This window comes from Podarcis erhardii (assembly GCF_964252035.2).
Source record: "Podarcis erhardii genome assembly, chromosome: 8".
Taxonomy (NCBI): Eukaryota; Metazoa; Chordata; class Lepidosauria; order Squamata; family Lacertidae; genus Podarcis; species Podarcis erhardii.
The window spans coordinates 677490-702494 of record NC_138499.1 but is presented as its reverse complement, the minus strand read 5'-3'; the positions used below and the strand labels follow the sequence as shown (position 1 = coordinate 702494).

At 57.1% G+C, this 25005-nt stretch overlaps 3 protein-coding genes across 3 annotated transcripts; all 3 read right to left on the bottom strand.

Annotated features, from left to right (window-relative positions):
* Positions 1–161: 161 nt before the first annotated feature.
* CYC1 (cytochrome c1) lies at positions 162–8645 on the bottom strand. The gene is made up of 7 exons (XM_081873216.1): positions 8525–8645; positions 2917–3110; positions 1661–1787; positions 1233–1390; positions 940–1100; positions 743–843; positions 162–492 (listed from the first exon to the last, which is right to left on the bottom strand). The coding sequence occupies exons 1-7, from the start codon at positions 8615–8617 to the stop codon at positions 388–390; spliced, it is 939 nt and encodes a 312-aa protein (XP_081729342.1). The 5' UTR covers positions 8618–8645; the 3' UTR covers positions 162–387.
* A 2265-nt stretch (positions 8646–10910) lies between these two features.
* On the bottom strand, positions 10911–20651 carry GPAA1 (glycosylphosphatidylinositol anchor attachment 1). The gene is made up of 13 exons (XM_081875057.1): positions 20623–20651; positions 20412–20508; positions 20112–20291; positions 18358–18469; positions 18104–18251; positions 17570–17671; positions 16983–17179; positions 16582–16778; positions 15852–16005; positions 14807–14902; positions 13313–13509; positions 12960–13130; positions 10911–11671 (listed from the first exon to the last, which is right to left on the bottom strand). Exons 2-13 carry the CDS (start codon positions 20483–20485, stop codon positions 11428–11430), a joined length of 1872 nt encoding a protein of 623 aa, XP_081731183.1. The 5' UTR covers positions 20486–20508; positions 20623–20651; the 3' UTR covers positions 10911–11427.
* A 2286-nt stretch (positions 20652–22937) lies between these two features.
* EXOSC4 (exosome component 4) lies at positions 22938–24984 on the bottom strand. The gene is made up of 3 exons (XM_081875058.1): positions 24774–24984; positions 24414–24620; positions 22938–23557 (listed from the first exon to the last, which is right to left on the bottom strand). Exons 1-3 carry the CDS (start codon positions 24942–24944, stop codon positions 23198–23200), a joined length of 738 nt encoding a protein of 245 aa, XP_081731184.1. The 5' UTR covers positions 24945–24984; the 3' UTR covers positions 22938–23197.
* Between the last annotated feature and the right edge of the window lie 21 nt (positions 24985–25005).

Below are 25005 nucleotides of genomic sequence, written 5' to 3'. Positions count from 1 at the left end.
AAAAACCCCTTCAATAAAAAAGAAAAAGTAGAAATGCAAGGCATGCGCAGGAGATTTTTTCCCGGGGGGGTGTGTGTGTGTGTGTGTGTGTGTATATAAAACAGCCAGTCAAGACAATCCATACGATGTACTACCTGGATTTCAACACAGACACCAGCCGCTTATTTCTGGTTGAAGAAACGCGTTTTATTGGGTGCCTGCCACCCCTGCACCCAGGGTCCTCTTCCCAAGGCTTTGTGGGTGACCAAACGGATGGAGACGTTAAATAACAGCAAATGCATGGAGACGAGCGCCTGTCCGCCTGCCAGTCTGTGCATACATTCCCAGGGCAGTAGAGGCAGCGCAGCTCAGGCATCAGAGAGAGGTCTGCCCCACCGGCAGCATGGGTCACTTGGGGGGCCGGTAGGCAATCTTCCTGCTCTTTAGAACGGACCACCTGTGCCGCTTCAGGTAGTAGGTGAGGGGCAACAGCATACCCATAATCAGCATCATCTGGGGGTGGAAAGCGAGACAGCCGGGGGGGGGGGGCATAAAGTCACTTTTCTACAGAATGATTTCAGGAAAGGAATCACTGGAGTCCCCACCCCCTGGCATGCCTAGGAGAGCAGCACACAGGCAGAAGGGGGCCGTTTCAGCAGGCCTGTTTGCGTGTTCCCAGACCTCCCACCGGCTTGCTCTCTGGGGGGAGCCAAGCTCCTGCCGCCTGGAGGGCTCCCTACCCCACGGGGAGAGGCAGACCCACCTTCAGGCCCATCCGCTTGCGGTGGTCGTGCTCTGGCTCCGCCGCCCACCGCAAGAAGGTGCAGACGTCCTTGGCAATCTGCGACATTGTGGCCGGGGTGCCTGCACAGGAGAGGGCAGAGGTTTCAGTCCTTTATTTCTATTGGGCTGCGGGGCTCCACAGCTGGCCCAAGGGAGGCCCTGCCCGGCCCCACTCACCATCCTCATACTCCAGGATCTCGTTGTAGATGGGGGGTGCCATGCCAATCGCCTCCCCAGGGAAGAAGGGGTTGTAATGAAGCCCCTCTCGTAAGCTCACACCACCGGGTGGATCACAGTAGCCAGTGAGGAGGGAAAACACGTAGTCCTCACCTCCGTGCCTGGAACAGAAGGGCAAGGGAGGCTCAAAACCACCAAAGGCGACTCTGCTTCTCCACCGGGAATAGCACAAAACCGTGCCAACGTGCCAGAGGCCACCCGCCTTAGTCCAGCCCTGGTTTGGGCAGCGTTACCTGGCATTGACGATGTAGCTGAGGTCGGGGGGCAACGCCCCGTTGTTTGCAGCTCGCGCTGCTTCGGGATTTGGGTAGGGCTTGGGAAAGTAATCCGAGAGCTTTCCAGGCCGCGTGAACATCTCGCCATCCTCATTGGGTCCGTCCAGCACCTCACTCTAATGTGGGACATGCCAGACTTGAGTGCCAGAGTCCCAAGCCGCCCCAGGGAGCCAGGCTCCCCCCCTCCCCCCCCACTTCCAGTATGATTTGGTCTCACCCACCCGCCCTCCAATACCGCCGACCAAGCCATCCATAAAGCCAGCCAGCGCAGGAGAGCCCCTGAGTCAGGGAACAGCTGTGCAAGGGGCTCCGGGCCATAGCTTTGCCAGCCACAGCAATCCCAGCCCCCGCCCCACTTCCCTGTGCCCCCCCCACTCAAAGCCTACCTCTTCAGCCAGGGCCTTGGCTTCCGCTTCAGTGTGGCTGACACCAACAAGGTTGCGAAAGGCCAGGTACTCCATGCTGTGGCAAGCGGAACACACCTGCTTGTACACCTGGTAGCCGCGCCGGACGCTGGAGACAAGCCAAAGAAGGTTCTGGTGTGTTTCTAGCCCCCTTCCAGTTATAACCCTCCTGTGACAGCTTACAACTAATAGAATATATCAAACAATATCTTAAAAATGAAAGAAAAACCAAACTAAGTCAAACAATCAAAGATAGCAGCAGCCAATAGGGAGGATGAATGCAGGCAAGAGTTTTCCTTCCTTCTTGGAGGATTGGGGTGGTGGATAGGACACTCTGGGGCAGGGGTCAGCAACCTAAGGCCCATGGGCAGGAAGCAGCCCGCGGAGGTCATTTGACCGACCCACGAGCCACCCCTGAATCGAGCTGCCTGCTATCACGCTGTGCTAAACTGGCACGGCACAGCGATTCACTTCCATGGCGCCGAAAATCGCATCTGCGCAAACACGGACACTGAAAATCACGGGTGCGCGATTCAGCCATCGGAGGGATCTCCGTGGGGCTGATCCGGCCCAGCCAAGATAAACCTTCCTGGCTCTGGGGCAACTCCCCCAGCAGGCAGGCAGGAAGCATCTTCTGGGAGCAAAGGCAATGGCACCTATGCAAGGGAATGGGAGTGTTTCACCCACTGCTGAAAAAAGGGTACAGTCAGTGCCCAGGTTGGTGAAGGAAGGAGAGCACAAAGCAAGGCAGGGCATGACCGTGTGGACTTGAGGAGAGAGACAACGGGGTCACAGTGACAGGGAATAAAGCAGCCTTTGCTTCCTGCTTGGGGAGAGGGTGGGAGACCCAGCAGGGAAGCGGCTCCAGCATCCTCACTGAGGTACCACTGTACAGGCCTTGGTGGTCAAGGAAGGCCAAGGAGGTGGCAGGTCCTGGCAAGTGCCAGCTGCTGGAAGGGCGCTGACAGAGATCAACTTTAGTTCTGATCTGTACATCTCTTGGGCTGGGAAGAGGAAGCAGAGCGTGGGGGAGAGGAGGAGCTTGTGCTTGATGTGAGTCATCTGACTGAGAAACCAAGACAGGGACGCGGGCACAGGGCAGCCACGGGCACAGCCAACACCACACACCTCCAACGGCTCCCTAGCAGGCTGCAAAGGGGAAGGGGTGCCCCAGTTCCCATAAATATCTCCCCCCCCCCACTACTCTGCCTCCCTCGCCACCTCTGCCCCGTCCGCACCTGCTGTGATCCAGGGAGGACAGCATGCCGTTGTGACTCCAAGGGTAGTTGGGGGGGTGCAGCTCCAGCTCGCCGGCATTCACTGCGGTGTGGAGGGCCAGGGCCAGGCCTGCTCCGCCTGCCGTCAGCACCCCCAGCGTGCTCAGCACCACCTTCTTGCCTCGGGAGAGACCTGCCAAGGAGCTCAGGTTGGCCTGGGGGGAAAGGACAACACAGTGAACTCGTGGGCAGACCCTGGCTGGAGAGATGTTGCGGCGACAACAGGAGGGGCTTCACCTTACAAGAGCAAGACTTAGGCTCCTGTCGAGGACTTTGGCCTAGTATTGTTCCACTGTGAAGCACCCTGAGACCTCCAGGTATAGGGCAGTACAGTCATACCTTGGGTTAAATATGTCTCAGGTTGAGCATTTTCCGGTTACGCACTGCAGCAACTGGGAAGTAACAGAACGTGTTACTTCTGAGTTTCACTGCTCACACATGCGCAGACGCTCAAAATGACATCACGCGCATGCGCGGAAGTGGCGAATCACGACCTGCGCAAACGCGGGTCGCATTTGCTTCAGGATGCGAATGGGGCTCTGGAACGGATTCCATTCGCATCCAGAGGTACCACTGTATACAAATTCTAATAATAATAATACAGTCAAACCTTGGAAGTTGAATGGAATCGGTTCCGGAAGTCTGTTCAACTTCCAAAATGTTTGGAAACCAGAGTGCGGCTTCTGATTGGCTGCAATCAGAAGCCACAGAAGCCGCGCCAGATGTTCAGCTTCCAAAAATCATTTGAAAACTGGAACATCCACTTCTGGTTTTCAATCGTTCGGGAGTCAAAACATATGAGTTCCAAGGTGTTCAGCAACCAAGGTATGACTGTAATCATAATAATAGTAATAATAGTAATAATATTGGAGTGTCTGGAGGCGGTTGGAGGATGGATGGCGGCTAACAGATTGAGATTGAATCCTGACAAGACAGAAGTACTGTTTCTGGGGGACAGGAGGCGGGCAGGTGTGGAGGACTCCCTGGTCCTGAATGGGGTACCTGTGCCCCTGAAGGACCAGGTGTGCAGCCTGGGAGTCATTTTGGACTCACAGCTGTCCATGGAGGCACAGGTTAAATCCGTGTCCAGGGCAGCTGTGTACCAGCTCCATCTGGTACGCAGGCTGAGACCCTATCTGCCTGTGGACTGCCTCTCCAGAGTGGTGCATGCTCTGGTTATCTCCCGCTTGGACTACTGCAATGCACTCTACGTGGGGCTACCTTTGAAGGTGACCCGGAAACTACAACTAATCCAGAACGCAGCAGCCAGACTGGTGACAGGGAGCGGCCGCCGAGACCATATAACACCGGTCTTGAAAGACGTACATTGGCTCCCAGTACGTTTCCGAGCACAATTCAAAGTGTTGGTGCTGACCTTGAAAGCCCTAAATGGCCTCTAAGGCCCAGTAGACCTGAAGGAGCATCTCCACCCCCATTGTTCTACCCGGACACTGAGGTCCAGCACCGAGGGCCTTCTGGCGGTTCCCTCACTGCGAGAAGTCAAGTTACAGGGAACCAGGCAGAGGGCCTTCTCGGTAGTGGCGCCCGCCCTGTGGAACGCCCTCCCATCAGATGTCAAAGAGAACAACTACCACCAGACTTTTAGAAGACATCTGAAGGCAGCCCTGTTTAGGGAAGCTTTTAATGTTTGATGTATCATAGTATTTTAATATTCTTTTGGAAGCCGCCCAGAGTGGCTGGGGAGGCCCAGCCAGATGGGCGGGGTATAAATAATAAATTATTATTATTATTATAAAGCAGCCTCCCAAACACAACGTCAGACGATCCATTCATCTAATCTCATCTATACTGTGAGGGGGGGGGGGAATTGTTAATCAGGGTCTAAACTACCTAAATGAATGAATGAATGGACTAGCAGTATCTCCCCAGCCGAAGACCTCTGCTCCTTTTAGCTGGGAGATACTGGGGGACCAGAAATTGGGGCTTTCTGCATGGAAAGCAGGCAATCCTCTACAAGCCAAGAACATCCCTTGTGGGGGTGGAGGAAAGGGGACATGAAAGGCAGCCTGAAAATGTTATTATAATAATAATAATAATAATTTATTATTTGTACCCCGCCCATCTGGCTGGGTTTCCCCAGCCACTCTGGGCGGCTTCCATAAAAACCTGAAATACACTAAAATATCACAGATTAAAAACTTCCCTGAACAGGGCTGCCTTAAGATGTCTTCTGAATGTCAGGTAGTTATTTATCGCTTTGACATCTGATGGGAGGGCGTTCCACAAGGCGGGTGCCACTACCGAGAAGGCCCTCTGCCTGGTTCCCTGTAGCTTTGCTTCTCGTAATGAGGGAACCGCCAGAAGGCCCTCGGCGCTGGACCTCAGCGTCCGGGCAGAACGATGGGGGTGGAGACGCTCCTTCAGGTATACTGGGCCGAGGCCGTTTAGGGCTTTAAAGGTCAACACCAGCACTTTGAATTGTGCTCGGAAACGTACTGGGAGCCAATGTAGGTCTTTCAAGACCGGTGTTATGTGGTCTCGGCGGCTGCCCCCAGTCACCAGTCTAGCTGCCGCATTCTGGATTAGTTGTAGTTTCCGAGTCACCTTCAAAGGTAGCCCCACGTAGAGCGCATTGCAGTAGTCCAAGCGGGAGATAACTAGAGCATGCACCACTCTGGCGAGACAGTCCGCGGGCAGGTAGGGTCTCAGCCTGCGTACCAGGTGGAGTTGGTAGACAGCTGCCCTGGATACAGAATTGACCTGCGCCTCCATGGACAGCTGTGAGTCCAAAATGACTCCCAGGCTGCGCACCTGGTCCTTCAGGGGCACAGTTACCCCATTCAGGACCAGGGAGTCCTCCACACCAGCCCGCCCCCTGTCCCCCAAAAACAGTACTTCTGTCTTGTCAGGATTCAACCTCAATCCATTAGCCGCCATCCATCCTCCAACCGCCTCCAGGCACTCACACAGGACCTTCACCGCCTTCACTGGTTCTGATTTGAAAGAGAGGTAGAGCTGGGTATCATCTGCATATTGATGGACACCCAGTCCAAACCCCCTGATGATCTCTCCCAGCGGCTTCATATAGATGTTAAAAAGCATGGGGGAGAGGACGGAACCCTGAGGCACCCCACAAGTGAGGGCCCAGGGGTCTGAACACTCATCCCCCACCACCACTTTCTGAACACGGCCCAGGAGGAAGGAGCGAAACCACTGTATAACAGTGCCCCCAGCTCCCAGCCCCTCTAGACGGTCCAGAAGGATGTTATGGTCGATTGTATCAAAGGCCGCTGAGAGATCCAGCAGAACTAGGAAACAGCTCTCACCTTTGTCCCTAGCTCGCCGGAGATCATCAACCAGCGCGACCAAGGCAGTTTCAGTCCCATGATGAGGCCTGAATCCCGATTGGAAGGGATCCAAATGGTCCGCATCCTCCAGGCGTGCCTGGAGTTGTTCAGCAACCACGCGCTCAATCACCTTGCCCAAGAATGGAAGATTTGAGACTGGGCGATAGTTGGCCATACTGGCCGGGTCTAAAGATGGTTTTTTAAGAAGCGGTTTGATGACCGCCTCTTTCAGCGGATCTGGGAATGCTCCCTCACAGAGGGAAGCATTCACCACCCCGCAGAGCCCATCGCCCAGCCCTTCCCGGCTTGCTTTTATTAGCCAGGATGGGCAAGGATCCAGGAGACAGGTGGTTGGTTTCACGCGTCCAAGCAGCCTGTCCACATCCTCGGGGGTAATGGATTGAAATCGATTCCATGCAACTTGACCAGACAGAGCTCTAGCACTCTCCCGCCCCAGCCCTGCTCCCACGGTGGTGTCTAGCTCCTTCCGAATATGAGTGATTTTATCTGCAAAAAACTTTGCAAAATCGTTGCAGGAGATCTTGGGGTCTTTACAAAGCCCCGGTGGTAAAGGTGGTTCCGTTAAATTACGAACCACCTGAAAAAGTCTCCTGCTACTATTTTCTGCAGATGCAATAGAGGCGGTGAAGAAAGTCTTCTTCGCCGTCGCTATCGCCACTTGGTAGGCTCGACGTTGAGCTCTAACCTGTGTCCGGTCAGATTCGGAGTGAGTTTTTTGCCACCGACGCTCTAGCCGTCTCAGCGATTGTTTCATCGCCCTCAGCTCCGAAGAAAACCACGGAGCTGTCCGGGCTCCATGCAATCGGAGAGGGCGCTTCGGAGCCAGACAGTCGATAGCCCTGGTTAACTCCGCATTCCAGCGGGCCACCAGGGAATCAGCTGAAAGGCCATCAACATGGGATAAGGCATCCCCTACCACTCTCTGGAAACCATTTGGATCCATTAAGTGGCGGGGGCGGACCATCCGAATTGGTCCCACCTCCCTGCAGAGGGGAAGGGTCGCGGAGAAGTCCAGTTGCACCAGGAAGTGATCTTCTACATTATTGTAAACTGTTGTAATATATTTCTATGATACAGCACTATATAATTTTATGAGTAAAATAGATCAGACTACAGGATGAGCAAGGCTACAACCATTAGGAGATGCCTCAATGTTCGTGGGGAGGGGGTCCCTTGCCAAAGTCCTTGTGCTGCATCCGGCACGCGCAGAGGGATGCTGGAGCAGAGACCGCGAACAAGAACAGCAAGCAAACCCCAAGCACACCATCTAGGCTTTGTGGCCAGAACCAATGCAAAGCCCGGAGGTGACAATAAGCTGTGGATCGACCTCTATTCCTGCAGCCTCTGCAGATGCCCCAAATCGCCAGCTCTGAAGCACCCAAGCTGCACTTCAGGTGTTCACGACAAGAATCCCACAGAAGCTTCCACTCCCTACGACCCTCGGGACCCAGCAGACCAGAGAGCCGGACCCCTTCTTGCCCTGCTTGGCGTGGTCCCCGTCCCCACGCCTGGCTGCCCAGCTCCCTCGGTCTGCCCCTCTCCAGGCACATCCTTAGGGTTAGAGTCGCATCCTGAGCAGGGCCGGATTTGGGTTTCTGGCCCTAATAGGTATCTAAAGCCATTTGCACATGCAGAATGTAGGCAGCCTGTATAAGACATGAGCCGGCCGGCCGGCAGGCGGGGCCACGACTGACACCAGAGGAGCTTACACAACACAAAAGACTGCTGCTGTGTGCAGGTTCGGTTTTCTGTGTTTTTACTCTTAGATTTTGGAAATGCACATCCAGTTTTTCCCCTTTAATTTTTTTTGGGGGGGGACCCTAAGCTAGAGCTTGTTGAGCTTCTGCGTCCATCCTGCTCTGATCCTGAGAACCAGGAAGGGAAGGCCCTTCGCTCCGGCTGCCGCAGCCCCAGCCCTTCCGAGCCCCCTCGGCGCGCGGGGACAGGGCGAGAAACGCCGCCGCCTCCTCCTCCCGCCTCCCCGGGGAGAAAAGCCGGCCTGGCAGCGGGGTCCCCAGGCTCCCCCCCCCGCCCGCCCGCCCGCCTCAGCGCGCCCTGCGGAACTCCCCGCCACGGGAGGGAGAGCGGCTCTCTGCCCCGCCCGGGAGGCCTCTGCCGGAGCCCCGGGCGCGGGGCGCGGGGTGACCCCTCGGGGGACGCGGTGACCTTGGGGCGCCCCCTTTCCCGGGCGGGGCGGGGCCTCCGGGGGGCGGGGCGGGGCGGGCGGGGCGGGCTCTTACCCGCGGGCGGGGCCCCCCGGGCAGGGGAGGCAGCAGGAGGCCCCCCCGGGATCGCGCCAGGCTCCGCGCCGCCGCCGCCGCCGCCGCCGCCATCTTGCCGAGGAGCCGGCCAGCCCAGCCGCCCACAAGGCACCGCGCGACGGAAGGCGCTCGGGCGTCACTTCCGGAGGGGCGGGGCCTCCCGCCCGGAGGCGGAGACAGAGGCGGGGGGGGCAGAAGGGACACTCCGGGGGCATCTAGTCCAGCCCCGGCCAAGGCACCCGGGACGGGGGGGCCTCCAGCCTCTGCGGAAAGCCCTTCCGGAGGGCGAGGCGGAATCGCCTTCTGCCCGGCTCTCCTCGGCTCCCCTGGGCCAGCTCCGTCCCCCGCTGCTCCTCCTCCTCCTCCGGCCGGGCTGCCAGTCCCGCCCTCGGAGCTGCGAGGTGGGAGAGCCGGAGCCAGAGCTCAGCTGCGGAACTCCCTCCCACGCGAGGAAGAAGCCCCGGGCCACGAACGCGGACCAGGAGGAGGGGGGGGGGAGCAGTAAGGCGGGGGGTCTGGCGGGTTTCCCCTCGGGGCCCCTGCTCGGCCCCGGGGAGGCTGGACCCGGTGGGCCGCCTTGGCCTGGGCCAGCTCGTCTTCCTCGGTTCCCATGCCAGGCTTTTCTATTGTTCCCGGAAGTTCAGGCTGCCTGTCACTCTCCATATCTGTAGCTCTATGGGGAGGGCGAAAGAATCCCCATAGAGCTATAAAAGTGAAGAGACAGCCCTGCGGTGCAGCCCGCTCGGAGTCTCGCCCAGCTCCCGCCCCTCCCCTTGGCGAGGAGCCGCTCTACAGTGTCATCTCGTTGCGCTTGCTATGTCCCCTCTAGGAACGGCGTGCTCCGTCGCTTTAACCCCTTGTAGGGTTAACCTCGTAAGGGTGGAAATGACCAACCTAGACAGCATCTTCAAAAGCAGAGACATCACCTTGCCAACAAAGGTCCGTATAGTTAAAGCTCTGGTTTCCCAGTAGTGATGTATGGAAGTGAGAGCTGGACCATCAAGAAGGCTGGTCGCCGAAGAATGGATGCTTTTGAATTCTGGTGCTGGAAGAGACTCTTGAGAGTCCCACGGACTGCAAGAAGATCCAACCTCTCCATTCTGAAGGAAATCAGCCCTGAGTGCCCACTGGAAGGACAGATCCTGAAGCTGAGGCTCCAAGACTTTGGCCACCTCATGAGAAGAGAAGACTCCCTGGAAAAGACCCTGATGTTGGGAAAGATGGAGGGCACAAGGAGAAGGGGACGACGGAAGTAGAGATGGTGGGACAGTGTTCTCAAAGCTACCAGCATGAGTCTGACCAAACTGCGGGAGGCAGTGGAAGACAGGAGGGCCTGGCGTGCTCGTCCAGGGGGTCACGAAGAGTCGGACACGACTAAACAACAAGGGGTGGAAAAGGAGCCCAGCCAGCTGCCTTCTAGACCCAGCTGCCCATCCACCTCAGTACTGCTGACACTGACCGGCAGCAATGGCTCCCCAGGGCTTCAGGCGGGAGCCTCTCACCTTCCCCAGCACCTCCTTTTGTTGTACATGAAAAGGGGTTCAGTGGGGTTGGTATGTGCTGCTTCTAAGCCTTGCCTTGCAGCCCCAACCCTCTGCTCCCTCAGCGCAGGCTGGCAGAGGCACAGGGAGAAATCTGCCCAGGAGCAGCTGAGGCTCCTGCCCAAGGGCCACCCGGGTGCCTGGCACCTTAGGCTGAAGGGCAGGTGCACATTCCTGGCCCAATTCAAAGTGTGTAGTGGCTTCCTGTCTGTGAAATGCTCTCCCCCAGGGAGTTTTGTCTGACACCTTCCTTATATGCCTTTAGACGCTAGGCAAAAACGTTCTTCCACTAGGCCTTGGGCTGAATAACATTTGATACCCTTTTAAATGTGTGTGGGGGGGTATTGGTTTGTTTTGTTCTTTTTTATAGAGTGAGAGAATCTTGTATTTTTCTGTTGTGAACCACCCTGAAATCTATGGGTGAAGGGCAGTATAAAACTTTGATTAATAAATAACAAAATAAAATAAAAATAAAAATATCTAAGCTGTGTACAATGTAAAACCAACCAGTATCATTAGAACAAAACCCAGTATCATTACAACAAAAAAACATGAAACCAGTGAAACTGCAGCAGTATAAAAGCATGCCCTGCCACGTCCAGCCACATCTGCAGGGTCAAAGATGCCCCCCCCCCGTTATAACGGGACCAGCTGCTGCTTTGCTTTACTCTTTTAGTACATCTTAAGTGCAAGGTTATGGTTGATATTTTGAATTGTTAGCAGATGCCCCAAGAGCTGTGTTTCTGGTGAGGAGTCTGGATGAAAATAAGTGCAAGGACTGTATCAAAACCTTTTGTCTTTATTTTTATTTAAAGATTGTACACAGCTACTCTCCCCAACCTCCCCCCCCCCCTCAATATCATCTTGCATTGCTAACATCAGAGCTGGTTCTTGGCCCCACGTGGTCCACATGCAAGCTGAAGCCACCGAGAAAAGGACCAGCCACACCCCAGGCTGGCGTCCTGCCCCTGAGAGTCACACTCATGACTTAAAGTAGGGCCACCACAAAAGAACCAGGATCCAGTTACCCCAGCCCAAGCTCCCCCTCTCCTGCAAGCTCTGAGCAGCTGCCCAGCCTGCCCCACACCCAGAACTATGAACCCTGGCTGCAGCTGCCGCAGACGTCAAATCCCACAAGACCAGGACACTCCCCAAGCAGGCATCCCCTACAGCGTTCCAGCCAATGGCTTCAGGAGGCCTCACGCCTCTGCCCCAGAATTTCACATTTCTGAAATCACAGTGGCACCCAGCAGGATGGAAGGGAAGTCTCCCCTGGCTGCCCAGGGAAGTCCCAAGTGGATCGGGGCAGGCCAAGTCAAGCACAGAGGCAGCGTCAGGGGGCTACTTCCAGAAAAGCACATTCCAGAGTAGAAGCCAGCAGGGGTAGACAAAGATGGCGATGAAGGGGAAGACGATGGAGCCGTAGAGGTGGTGGTCCAACAGCCCTTCAGCAATCGCCTGCAAGAAGCGCTGCCAGCCCTCCAGCAGGGAGATGGGGTACTCAATGAGCTCCTGGTACAGGAAGATGCAGAAGAGAAGTGTGGCCGCTGGCGTGACCAGGACCAGCAGCACAGCGTAGAGGTACCTGGGGAGGAAATGGGGAAAGAAAACTCTGGGCTCCTGCGGGCACACAGGCAGGGGCAGGCCCACTCCCGAAAGGGCAGGATGTATTGTGGGTTTTGTTGTTAAAATTTGCATGCCACCCTTTGTCTGTAGATCACAGGACAGTTCACAATATAGAAGTACAAGATAAAAACACAGAATACACGATAAAACAAGAAGAAAAACATTTCCAAGTCGCACAGAACAACTTCATCCCTCCCTGCTACTTCAAGATGAAAACCCAGATGTTATATACTCAGTTCCTAGATTTTGCGCTGCCATGATGGATATTCGTCAAAGGGTGGTTTGCGCCACAAACTAGACCCCAAATGCCAGAACTGTGCTCCTTCACGCTCCCTCTCTTATAGTCACTTTTAACCGTTTGTCCTTGTTTCTATCTTTTAAAGTTATGTATGATATCACTTTTTAACTACTAGTTTTTATCCCTTACCTGATTTAAGTCTTACGCATTCTATTTATCAGTATTTTTTATCTTATGCAGGTCTGTGACCAAAATAAAGTTTGATACCAATACTGAGGAACAAAAACAAACCGAGAACCCCCACCTTCCTAAAGCAACCGTTCCTTCTTCAGCCATGGACAGGGTTGAAACCCCCACCGCCCTGAAGGACAGGACCAAGGGTCCAGGGCCACAAATTTGAAAAGCTGAGAAGCTTGCCTGGGGGACACACTCCCCACCCCTAAATTCCATAACACCCCCCACAGAAGGATAATGGGGAGGACTCTATTCCTGCAAAGCACCTTTTGGACAAAAGAGTCCTATTTGTATCTCCATTTTGAAACTAAGGCCAAACACATCATCCTGATGTGGGCAGCTCTGCTTTGCGTGTCCTGAGGAAGCCCGACATACAGAAACAAATTTGGCTCTGTCAAGCATTTGCCTTCTTGCTTCTTCCTCTGGAGAGGCCCTTGGCTTTCCCCGCAAAGAACTGGCCCAGAAGAGGGGGAACACGGCCACTTCATTAGGCCAGGGATGGGGAGGCTGCAAGTGCCCAACTGATGCCGTTAGGCTACAGCTGCCACCTTCCCTGATGTGTTGGCTGCAGCTGAGGGCAGCTGCAAACTCCCAGCAACACTGAGAGGCCACTGTCTCCCTTTGTAGCTGGAGGACAGAGCTCAGGGGGAGGAGTGGCAAGGAGACGCCCCGTCATCTGCCCTGGGCAATTCTGGTGATCCCTGTCCTTTGCAGCCCAGTTCTTGTGGGGTGGGGGCAGAGAGGGAAGCAGGAAGCAGCCCCAGGGCGTACGTACTTGGGCCCCGTGGGCTGGACAAGGGCAGCGACAGGCACCATGGTGACAGCCAGCAGGAAGCCCAGGGAGAAGTTGATGAGGGCGATGCAGCCCAGCTGTATGGCCAGGTAGAGGAGCGAGACCAACTTCAGCGTCATCCAGCCACGGTCGCTTCCCGAGCCCGTCAGGACCCTGCGGGGCAGAGACACAGAGCCAGTCTGCAGGCAGCACAAGCACAGCCCCTTGAAAAGAAGAGCAGCAGCAGCCCGGCCCTTGACCCAGAGAGCGCTGGGCAATCAGGCACCCCTTTAAGCTCCACACATCTCGCCCTCTCCCACCTGGCCTGGCCGTCTCCTCCCCTCCCTCCCCGTCACCTGTGCGTGTTGTGGGGCAACGCCAGCCCCGCCACGTAGATGGCAATGACCGTCAGCACCACAGCCTCTGACTCCGAGACGGGGAAGTGCTGCGTGGCCACCTGCTGCCCCAGGATGGGCACGAAGTAGAGGGCGAGCCCCGTGGCGTGGCAGATCAGCAGCGGGGGCACCAGCGTCAGCAGGCTGGGCTTGGGCTCCTGGGTGAGAGAGGAGGGCGGAGGGGTCAGGAGAAGGGCCCCCTTCCTGGATGAGAAGGCCAGGAGTCGCGGCTAAGGCTGGTGGGGGTTTCGGGGGGGGGGCAAAAACAACCCCACCCTTTCCCCAAATAAGAGTTCATTGTGCATTTGGGGATCTCTGCTGGAACAAGTGCAGCAACTGCACCGAAAAGCAGGACCACTTTGACCCCCACAGCATGCCTGGCCCAGGGAAGAAGAGGGGAGGGGGCTGGCAAAGCCTGGCTCTTCAAGGCCTGCAGACTCAGGAGGATCTTCAAGCGCATTTTAGTCTCAAGGTGTCCAGGGAGCATCACATTTCCAAGCCGTTCTCTTCCTCAGCCAGCCATGTCTTTTTGGGGTGCTCTCTCTTTGTTGGCCGTGCCATGGAGGGGTGCAGATATCCAGAGTGTGGGGGTCAGGTGGGATTGCTATGGGGAATGATGAAATATGGAGCAAGCCATTGTGACAGCAATGAAAGCATTGCGTTGACTGGGTTTGATTCATTGACAATAGTTTCTGATCGAATCCCACAAGTCTCTGCGCCTCTGCCATTTGCTTTCTCTACGCCTGACAGGCACGTATCAGCATTCTGAAACACAGACCAGCTGCATCAGGCATCCTGGGTCCTCGAGATAGAAGGTAGCTTTGATGTAGATCTTAAGGGCCAGGAAGAGAGTTCACAAGGAGATGGCAAATACTGCCATCCTACCTCTCCTGTGGACTCCTGTCTATGACCTCCGGGGTTTTGCTGAATGCATTCCTCCTTTTATTCCTATTTTATTGACTCTGAACTACATATGCATGCTCAAGTAGGAGATAGTTTCTTTGTAGTTAAAAGAATTTCTTCTGATCTGACTTTGTCCCACATGGGTTTTTTTGAAATGCTCAGAGGAAATCTGATTGGTTCTTACAAACACTGTGTAAAAAGTTCTTTTGTGAATAAAACGACCTGGGCCAAGGAGTGGAAAGGAATTATTATACGCACTCTTCCCAGCCTCGTGTGTATCTTATTAATCAAAGTCCAATCCTTCCTTTACTTTGGAAACACTACAATGCCATGCGCTGGAAGCAGTCAGTGTGAGAGGACTGACCGTTCCAGGAGCAGACAAGCAGCACCCATGTTTTTTTCAGGGGGGTGCAGGATTGCAGGAATGGGCTGTGCAGGGCTCCAGGGTGACTTCTAGAGGCGAGCAATGCCCATGCAGGTCCTTTCCCACCACCGAGTCCCTTCTCTGCCCCCTCCCCAGGGACCCCGCCACTCCCCGCCACATCATCTCACCTCCAGAGCAACAGGACTAGGACCTTGGTCTCCGTCGCAGAGACGGTCATCTGGGTCCACGTCGTAGCGGCTCAGCTTCATCCACAGGTCCAGAGCGTGAAGAGGAAGGAGGAGTCAAGGGAAAGGCAGGACCTCAGAGGACGCGATGAGCCAAGCCAGGAACTCCCCTCACCCAAATCCTAGGGGACACCAACCAGACATCCCCTCCCCAAGTATCCAGAGGAGCACCAAGGGGGGTAGCCTTCCAGGGTCTAGCTAAGGCGATGCCAGGGAACCTAACACCCCTCGACCTCTTGTCGGAACACCTCTGGCATTTGCCAGAGCTCTGCTGAGATGAATGACAACAGGACAGAGTGAGGCTGAGCCTGGCCAGCCAGACACAGGGGGCACCCAAGGGAGGCCTCTCGCCCACCGATCGGGGCTGCGGCAAACCAGGGCTGCTCCTGAAGGGCTTGGCTGCCAGGCCTATGGGCCGCAGTTGCTGCATGGAAGAGAGGAGTCCAGAGGGACACAGCCAGTGACAGGAGAAGCTGCGTTTGCTGAAATTCTTCCTTCTGGCACAGGAACAACATTGCACAAGGACGCTGTCCGGCTGAAGGGTAGGGCTGGCAGCCTGGCACCATGGAAGTCTGCTCAGGCCACCTTCCCAACAGGGGATGCCCCAGGCCTATCAGCTTCTGTTCATCCTCGCAGCTGGTCAGGGCAGAAGCTCCAGAGCCTGTCCCGTCCTCTGGCTCCCAAGAGGTACAGAAAAAGCCACCCTCAGGCCAGAGGACCCTCGAGTTGGGCTCCCAAGCGCCTCCCTGCAAGGCCCCAACGCTTTGTGGTCAGAGGGAGCCTCTCCTGGAGACAGACGCAGCTGCCTTGGCTGAGACCATCAGTCCGTCTGCTTCCTGGGGAGTCCTCCACTATGTGGCCCCACAGCTGGGCTCCTCAAGTGGGAGTTTCTCCTCTGACCCTGCCCTGGATCCCAACTCAGAAGCAGCAAGAGACAGAAACTCCCCCCAGACCCCCTCCCTGCTCCCCACACAGAGGAGGAGGATATCTTGAGGACCAGGATGAGGATGAGGAACCCGAAGGCTGGCATGTAGAGCCCGATGGAGACGAAGCGGGAGAGAGACGGGAGCAGGTAGAAGAAGTACGACTGGTGGAGGCGCTCCAGCAGGTTGTTCAGCTTCCGGAACATTCCCTCCAGGGTCCTGGGGAAGGCAAGCGACGGGGTGAGAGGCAGAATTCTTGGCTTTGAGAGAGGATGGGACCAATTCATGGAGGAGGAGAGGGCTATGGATGGCTACTGGCCAGGATGGCTCTGCTCTGCACCCACAGTCAGAGGTGGAAGGGCTTCTGAGAACCAGTTGCCGGAAAGCAGAGGAAGGGAGAGAGCACCTCCTGGGTTCGAATCCTGCTTGTGGCCTTCTTCCCCTTGGGGCATCTGGTTGGCCCCTGTGAGAACAGGAGGTTGGACTAGAGGGACTCTTCTTTGGCCTGAACCAACAACCAGGCCCCACTTATGCTCTCATGGAACATCCAAGCCCAGAAGCAGCCTACCAGGATTCCTAAGTTTTCAAAGGCATTCTGCCACTGGGAGAGCAGGATGCCAGACTAGATGGGCTCTTCTTTGGCCTGATCCAGTACCCATGCAATTCTGATGATTGCCTCCCCCTCCTGAGGCAGTTGTGGGCGTATCCCAACCCTTCTCAGCTTCCACACAGAACAAAGTCTGCTCCCGCTCCCCAAACAGGGTCCTTCACGCCCTGCCAAGGCCTCCTACTCACGTGCCAACCATGCCCATGTCAAACTTGTACTGGCGGAAGCTGTTGATGCCGCGCAGGGTGATGGCCTCGATGTGGTAGCGCAGAAAGAGCCCGTGGTCCCCCTGCGGCCGGCCGGAGCCCTGTTTGAGCACCATCAGAAGCATCGTCTGCAGAGAGTGGACGAAGGCCGGCAGGGAGTCCCAGTCGGTCCGCTGCAGCTGGAGGGGAGCGGAGAGGGGACTCAGGACAATTGGCCCAAAGCAGCTCCCTGCCCTCACAACCCAGGAGCGGAGAAATCCACCCCACGGACAGGACAGGGAAAGAGGCAAGGCCGGAGCCTCCCCTCCAGCCAGCTGGCCTTTGTTGAGGGGGCTCCAGGCCTCCCCCTCCAGCAGCCCCCCAGGGCCCCCCTTCCCACCCACCTTGCCCTGAATGGTGCAGAGCAGCCCGTTCTTCTGGCAGAAGGAGTAGAAGAGGTTGACAAGGTCCAGGTTGGGCAGCTGCCCGTTCAGCCCCTCCACAGCCACGTCAAAGCTGGTGATGACGTCGCTGCTCAGCTCCAGAGAAATGGCGGCCTGGATGGCTCCTGCCCGACCCAGCATCCCTGACGAGTGCACCTCTGCGGGGGGGGGGGGAGAGAAAGGATGGCCCCAGGTTGCTAAAATAAAAGCTGATGAGGGTGATGGCCGCTCGCATCACGGGGCTGAAGGTGCTGCCCTTCATTCCCAGAGGACGGGAGCCAGTCGTTCTGCGACAGGGCAGGGCAGAAGCCCGGGGCGGGGGGGGGGGGGTTAGGAGATGAGCCTTTGTGGCCGGATAACAGGACCCTGGAAGAGCTGGCTGGGTCTGGGCCAGGCAAAGGAGAGAGCAAAAGAACTGGCAGGAACTCCCCTCTGGAGAAACAAGAGAGGGAGGAAGCAACTCCCCCCCCCCAGCAGCTCCAAAGCAGGTGCTCCAGGCAGACTCCCCCAGGGCGGCTGTGCAATCCCCCCAGGCAGCGCCCTCTCACCTGTGACGTTGACGTCATGATACGCCTCCAGCCAGGCCTCCATCCCAATCAGGTCATGCTCGTTCACCAGGAAGATGATGTCTTTGGCCCAATAGATCTGACCTAGGACAGAGGGGAAGCTCAGCAGCCCCCAAGAACCCCCTGGGCAGACCCAGCACTGGCACATATCACCCCCCCCCAAAGGAAGTAACAGGCAGAGCCAGTTCTTCCCTCGCAGCCAAGGGAAGGGAAACCAGGGAGAGGCATCACAGGGAGCAGGCTGGATCCTACCCCCGTCTCGTTCTAGAATATTTCATGCATTATAGTTCTAGGGGCAGGTTGAGATACAGAAAACCCATATTTAAACTTGCACAAATGCAAGTGTGGCCTGGATTCCAACTGGCTTGGAATGCACTCCTCCATTTTTGGGGAAACAAATAGAGGGGAACAGGGGACACCCCCCCCACCTTCGCATCTCTAGCTTAGCCGCGATCAGCTGCAGGATCTCTAAAGGCCTGGCAAAGGGCAGCCAAAGCCCCACCCCTCCCAGCTCACCTCGGAAGTGGGAGGCCAGCGCCAGCATCAGCCCCACGGCCTGGTTGTTCTGCTGCCCCTCACTGCAGGGGACGCTCAGCACCAGGGACTCCGTACTGGCTGCCCGGGGAGCCCGCAGGATCCCATAGACGTTGGTGCCCTTGACCATCTGCAAAGAGAAGGGCAGCCCCGAGGGTTCATCTCCCCAGCAGCGGAACAGCCACACCCTGGCCCACCCGCCTGCCCACGGAGGAGCCTGGAAGCCCAGCACCTACGTATCTCTCTCGCATCTCGTCGGGGAAAGGCAGCGTGCGGGAGAAGGACTGCTTGTACACCTCCAGGCCCAGGTTCCACATGGTCTTCTCCAGCCAGGCCACTGGCATGCCCCTGGGGAGAGGGGAAGGGGCACCAGGGGCGGGTGAGAGCCCAGCTCTCCTCTTCTGCTCCACCAGCTTTTAAAGCAATGCCCCCCTTGAGGTGGCAGAAGGGCCACTTAGGCTGGCTGAGCTCTCCTACACTGTGTCACCACAGTATGAAGAGAGATACAAGGAAATCATCTGCATTACACTTTAATAATAATAATAATAATAATAATAATAATAATAATAATATTTATACCCCACCCATCTAGCTGGGTTTCCCCAGCCACTCTGGGTGGCTCACAGCACATATCAGAACATACTCAAACATCATTCCTTAAAAACTTCCCTATACAGGGCTGCAGGGAGATGCGGGTGGTGCTGTGGTCTAAACCACAGAGCCTAGGGCATGGGTAGGCAAACTAAGGCCCGGGGGCCGGAATCCAATCACCTTCTAAATCTGGCCCGTGGATGGTCCGGGAATCAGCATGTTTTTACATGAGTAGAATGTGTGCTTTTATTTAAAATGCATCTCTGGGTTATTTGTGGGGCATAGGAATTTGTGCATTTCCCCCCGCAAAATATAGTCTGGCCCCCCACAAGGTCTGAGGGATAGTGGACCGGCCCCCTGCAGAAAAAGTTTGCTGATCCCTGGCCTAGGGCTTGCTGATCGGAAGGTTGGCGGTTCGAATCCCCGTGACAGGGTGAGCTCCCATTGCTTGGTCCCTGCTCCTGCCCACCTAGCAGTTCGAAAGCACATCAAAGTGCAAGTAGATAAATAGGTACCGCTCTGGCAGGAAGGTAAACGGCGTTTCTGTGTGCGGCTCTGGTTCGCCAGAAGTGGCTTAGTCATGCTGGCCACATGACCTGGAAGCTATCTGCAGACAAACGCCGGCTCCCTCGGCCAATAAAGCGAGATGAGCGCCGCAACCCCAGAGTCGGCCACGACAGGACCGAACAGTCAGGGGTCCCTTTACCTTTATACAGGGCTGCATTCAGATGTCTTCTAAAAGACAGATAGTTGTTTATTTCCTTGACATCTGATGGGAGGGCATTCCACAGGGAGGGTCCCACCACCGAGAAGGCCCTCTGCCTGCTGCATTTAAGCACATGCGTATTTTACAGCATCTGCTTTTATAAAGGAAAAACTTGCACTATCTCCAGAAGAAATCCAGGCTTGGATTTGGGTGGACCTCCAATGGAAGGGAACACTCAACACTGACAAATTATTCTTCGCTATATAAGAGGTTAAAGGGGAGGCAAGGCTTATCCATGCATCGGAAAATTACGCGCAGAATGCTCACTTTCTATTGCCATTGTTAAGGGATTGGAAGGTGTGCCAAGCCCAACCCACCGGGGGCAGAAAGGCCCTAAACTGCACTGGGGGCAAAACTGCTTCTTCCCTTTGATATTCCACTCCTGGCAGAACGGAAGACTTTCCTTCTTGTAGAGTCAGGGGTTGTTGAGGTTTCTCTGAACCTGATGGGCAAGACCCTGGCTCAGCAATGTTGGGGGGGGCACCAAAATGCCCGCTCTGAGCCACTGGGTTCATCGGGGGGGGGGACTGCAGAGGCCTGAGAGTGCCAGCCCCCCGCACAGCCCCGGACGCACTCGGGGTGCAGCCCAGAAGGTCCTCTGCACCCCAGGAGGCTCCCAAGCCCCTCACTCACCCCGCCTTCTTCTTGTGGCCGGCAAACTCCCGGGCGTAGGAGAGGGCGCGCTCCCCGTGGACAAAGTGCTCCTCCACCATGGTGGAGCCCATGGCGTTCTCCGACATGTAGATGCGCAGCGTGAAAGGGTGGGAGGCCAGGCCCAGGAACCAGCCCAGCCCCACCAGGAAGCTGATGATGCTGCGGAGAGAAGGAGAGGGAGGCCGTTGGGGGGCAGCAACCTGCGGTGTGTGGGGGGGGGGCAGGGGGTCTTTGCCCCAAAGGAGCCCCCCCCCCAGGTCTTGCCCCGATGCTACTCACCAGAGCGGGGTGTTGAGGCGCAGCAGGAGGCGGGAGAGGGCGCGCCGGCGGTAGGGGTCCGAGAGCAGCCCCATGGCCACGCAGAGCTCTCAGGGCCCTGGGGGGGGGCAGAGAAGGGGGGCAACGCCATTAACAACAACAACAGCAACCTTCACCCCTCCCGTCCCCCCTTCCCCGTCTCATTGGCGCTGCTTTCTCCTTGGGCTCAGACCTGACAGGGACCTGGGTTCGAATCCCCCTTGGGGGGCCAGACAGGCGGAGGGAGGACCCCCCCCACCGCGAGGGGCGGGGCGAGGGGAGGTGGGCGGGGAAAGCGGGCCCCGCACCCACCGTCCACGGGGGCTCCTTCCGGGGCGGCCGAGCGCACGGGAGCAGCGAGAGGAGCCGGCCAGAGCGGCTCCCGGCCCTGGCGGAGGGGAAGCGGAAGAGCGAGCGCGGCGAGGGGTCCGCCGGAAGTCCCGCCTCCGGAACGGCCGCTCCAGCCCGCGGAGAAGTCTATGGTCTCGCGGCGCTTCCGGGCCCAAGAAGGTCGCGCTCTCCCGGGGGGGGGGGGAGGGCACAAGAGGTCCTCCGAGCATGTGCAGAGTGCACTTGGGCCTCTCTCGCCAGGGGAAGCTGCGGTTCCTGCACTGCAGAGAGTCTCCGCCTGGGGGATTTCAATTGGATTTTGCATTCCTCCCCGGAGCTGGAGGCAGCAGAGGCAGCTGCTCCCCTCGGGTTCCCCTCACCAGGCCAGCTGGAGGCCGGATCCTGGCCCCAGACCCGCAGCTGTGGTGCCGGGCCAAGGCCCCCTCGGCTCCGCCTGGCGCCCTCCCCGGGGCCTCTGGGTCTGGGCTCCTGGGCTGCCAGGCTGTCCTGGGCGAGTCTGGCAGGTCGGAGAGGGTGCCTTGCTCCAGGGCAAGTCCAGGAAGCCCCCCGGGAGCCCAGTTGGATGGCGCGGCAGACGAGTCTTCTCCACAAGAGCAGCTCCTCCCAGCGCCAGCCTCTCAGGGACAAGCCCCTCATGCTGCCACCAACAGGGATCTCCTGAACATCCCTGGGCAGCCCTGTTTTCCTAGCCTGGGAACAAGCCCACAGCCCCCACTGTGCATGCCATGCTCAGTCCCTGCTGGCGTCTCCAGGTGGGGCTCGGAAAACTCCTGCCTGACACCCCAGAGATCCACTGAGCTAGGGGCCCCGATCCCTTGGTATAAGGCAGTTTCCCACATGCCCATTTTGCTCCTGCAAGGACACGTTGCCTCCAAGGTCTTTGCTCACTCAGGCCTGGCCACAGCTCTTGCATTTATTACCTGCTGACTGTGGTACCTCCGAGGCACGGCAACAGTTCTCAGACCACGTGGGATGGGGCTCTGCTGGTGCCCTTCCTTGAGGTTAACCCATTTCCCCTGAAGCTTGAGACTGGCATGTGCCCCTTGCCTGACCCCAGGGCCACTGAAGAAGCTCCTGCCCAGGCTAGCGTCCCCCCACTTGCATTCTTCCACAATGTGGGCTGGAAGGGCCCAAGAAGTGACCCACTCCGACTCCCCCACCTGCCCAGGGCAGAACCAGTCACCCACCAGGCCGGCCAAGAGCCAAAATGACCTGCAGAGAGAAGCCAGGGTGCATGTGTCATGCCACAGGCACCATCCTGTGCAGAGAGCACATGGCATAAGCACTTGCCAACCTTGGTGGGCGCTCTGTGGATGGGCTGTTTCTGGAGAGAAGCATAGTGGAAGTTATAGTATGTGCTTTGCTAGATCTCCTATCTAGTGTTAGAAACTAACCAGGCATGTTTTGCAGCTGGTGCAGGTCCAACTGCGGTGACCATGTGGAGATCCCTGGATGCTGGGTTGGTGAATGGGGAAAGCCAAATGTCACTTAGAGAAGGATCTGAAATATTTTCCTTGAAACAGCTTGAATCTGTTTTATTCTGGATTGCTTATTTGATTTTTAATGTGTTGCAAACTGCTTTGAGATTAGTTGTTTAAAATATAAAGTGGTCTATAAATTAGGGACGTGATTGGTGCTGTGGTCTAAACCATTGAGCCTCTTGGGCTTGCCGGTCAGAAGGTCGGCGGTTCGAATCCCCGCTACGGGTTGAGCTCCCGTTGCTCTGTCCCAGCTCCTGCATACCACCAGTTGAGGGGGCAGTGCCTAGGATTTCATTGTGGCAACTGTAACCTAGGTTTAAGGTGCCATTTGGGCAATTTGATTATATATCTGAGTTCCTAACACCGGTTAGCTCTGATAATGCAGGCATGCTTTTCCTCTGAGAGTGCAACTTAATTTCTATGCGCCTGTACAGCTAAGATGAAGGAATGGCTCCATCTAAGCCGTGCAGAGTTACAGGCCTTTGGACTCCACTTCTGTGGCCCCCAGCGGCCAGAGTTGTTCTGCCCAAGTCAAGCGTCACAACGGTGTGTTTACTGAAGACACTCGCACAGAACCCCGGGGGGGGGGGGGCGCGAGGCTCACCCACTCTTAAATCTCAACCAGTCCTGAGGCCAGAGAGGGAAGCCACGTGCCCAAGCGATCCACACTCCGTACTTCCTTTGGAAGAATATTTAATTCTCTGGCATGTAAGAAAGAAGCAACCCTGTACAAAAAGGCTTAGTGCAAAGCACCGCGGGCAGTGCAACACAGGCCTGCATCTAGCTGCGCATTCCTCTCCCACAGAGAGCGGCTCAGTTCAGGGAGGAAGGGGGAGATTCTTGGCCGCATCCAGCTGGCGCCACCTGAGCAAACGGCAGAGGAGGAGGAGGCGTCTTCCGCCGCTCTGCGCCCCCATAGTGCAGCCGGGAGGGGGCTCACTTGCCTAGCAGAGCAGTGACCTCGCGCAGATGCTCCCGCACCACCTGGTCCAGCACGGCATAGACGTCCTTGCAGGCCTTGCTGGCGGCTTCCATGATGCGCTCCAGGTGGTCCTCGTGCAGCCGGGCGTTCATCTCCAGCAGCGCAATCTGCTCCGACTTGGGCAGCAGCGCCAGGGCCATCTGGGGGCCGCTGGCCGCCTCCTCCACGTAGTTCAGGTCGGCCAGGGGCGTGTCCTCCAGGAAGCCGGCCGAGATGGCGCAGACGTAGTCCCGCATGGGAATGCCGGCGTCAATGACCGCCAGGGTGGCCGCGTTCACCGAGGCGCAGTAGTTGCCGCCGTCCGCCTGCAGGATCTGGAAGGCGCAGGAAAGGCTTCCTCAAGACCCAGCGGAAGGAGCCCCTTCCCCACCCAAGGCCCCCGACCAGAGCCGGACCCTCAGGCACCCAGCACACCCACTGCGCACAGCTACGTCTTGCGGGGGGAGCGAGGAAAGAGGCAAGGAAGAGGCAAGGGCTAATGGACTTTGCAAAGCTGGGATCACTGGATCAAGCTCGCCCCTCTTGTTGAATTAATTAAACTGAGTAATTTTCATTGGATTTTGAATCAAAGTGCAATTAATTGTTACTGTTTTGAATTTTATGATGTTATTTTCCTTAGCAGGTTGTGCAAAACTGATATTCTGAATTATGCTTTTTATAGAGTGATGGTGATGATAATAATTTATTTACAGGGAGGGAGCCATGTTGGTCTGCCATAGTCAAAACAAAATAAAAAAATTCCTTCCAGTAGCACCTTAGAGACCAAGAAGTGTGCATGCACATGAAAGCTCATACCAGTAACAAACTTAGTTGGTCTCTAAGGTGCTACCGGAAGGAATTTTAATTATTTATTATATGCTACTCATCTGACAGGGTTGATATTATATTATTAGATTGTTATTATTAATTACTTATATGCCACTGGGTTGCCCCAGCCACTCTGGGCGGCTTCCAACAAATGGGAAGGATGAGTCCTAATTAATTAGGGTGGGGGGCACTGGGATGGATTCTGGAACCAAGGCACCCCCCCCCAGTTAGGCCCCCCTCTAAGTTAGAGGATGCTGGAGTGGGGGGGGGGCTGCACTGCCTCCTTCACTTGGGGACACTATCTCCCCCCCCCCAGTCTCCCCCGGGGGCCTTCCAGCCCCTCGCCCCCCCCCCCGGTCCCACCTGCACGTAGATGTCGATCTGCGATCGCGGGTAGAGCTGCGTGAGGATGGCGGCGTCGAAGGTCTGCTTGAGCTGCAGGCTCATCTCGCCCGCCTGCCGGTCGCCGTGGGGCCGCCGCTTGCGCTCGCCGGTGCTGAAGGTGGCCAGGCTGAACTGGCAGTTGAGCAGCGCCTGGTCCGGCAGCGCTTTGCCGCGGGAGCCGCGCATCTGCGGGAGGACGGGGAAGGGGAGAGGAGAGAGGAGAGGAGCGCGCGGGGGCCCGGAGAGCCCTGCGCCCGCCCGCCGGCCCCGCCATCCACCCATCCACCCAGCCCTCCCTCCCTCCCTCCCTCCCTCCCTCCGCCCGGCCGGCCGGCCTACCTCGTGGGGCCCGTAGACGACGGCCAGCGCCTTGGTGTTGCCCTGCTCCAGGTAGGCGGAGCCGTCGGCCTGCGCGAAGACGCCCAGCCGGGCGCGGATCTGGCGCAGCTCCCCGGCGCGCCGCCCGTCCACGCGGTAGCCCTGCTCCGACAGCAGCTCCAGCCCCGCCATCAGGAGGCAGCCCGGGAAGGAGGAGGAGGAAGCAGCCGGGCCCCGCTCCGCCCCCTCGACG

What these genes read in the sequence shown, in the direction of transcription:
- CYC1 (XM_081873216.1), bottom strand. Translation starts at nt 8,617, where the DNA reads ATGGCGGCGGCGGCGGCGGCGGCGGCGCGGAGCCTGGCGCGATCCCGG. An exon ending in CCGGGGGGCCCCGCCCGCGG is followed by an intron (nt 3,111 to 8,524) that starts GTAAGAGCCCGC and finishes CTTTCCCCCCAG; the next exon opens with GCCAACCTGAGCTCCTTGGC. An exon ending in CCAAGGCCCTGGCTGAAGAG is followed by an intron (nt 1,391 to 1,660) that starts GTAGGCTTTGAG and finishes GTCCCACATTAG; the next exon opens with AGTGAGGTGCTGGACGGACC.
- GPAA1 (XM_081875057.1), bottom strand. Translation starts at nt 20,485, where the DNA reads ATGGGGCTGCTCTCGGACCCCTACCGCCGGCGCGCCCTCTCCCGCCTC. An exon ending in TCATGACGTCAACGTCACAG is followed by an intron (nt 17,180 to 17,569) that starts GTGAGAGGGCGC and finishes CCCCCCCCGCAG; the next exon opens with AGGTGCACTCGTCAGGGATG. An exon ending in TCTGCACCATTCAGGGCAAG is followed by an intron (nt 16,779 to 16,982) that starts GTGGGTGGGAAG and finishes GCTCCCCTCCAG; the next exon opens with CTGCAGCGGACCGACTGGGA.
- EXOSC4 (XM_081875058.1), bottom strand. Translation starts at nt 24,944, where the DNA reads ATGGCGGGGCTGGAGCTGCTGTCGGAGCAGGGCTACCGCGTGGACGGG. An exon ending in TCGTCTACGGGCCCCACGAG is followed by an intron (nt 24,621 to 24,773) that starts GTAGGCCGGCCG and finishes GTCCTCCCGCAG; the next exon opens with ATGCGCGGCTCCCGCGGCAA. An exon ending in AGATCGACATCTACGTGCAG is followed by an intron (nt 23,558 to 24,413) that starts GTGGGACCGGGG and finishes TGCGCCTTCCAG; the next exon opens with ATCCTGCAGGCGGACGGCGG.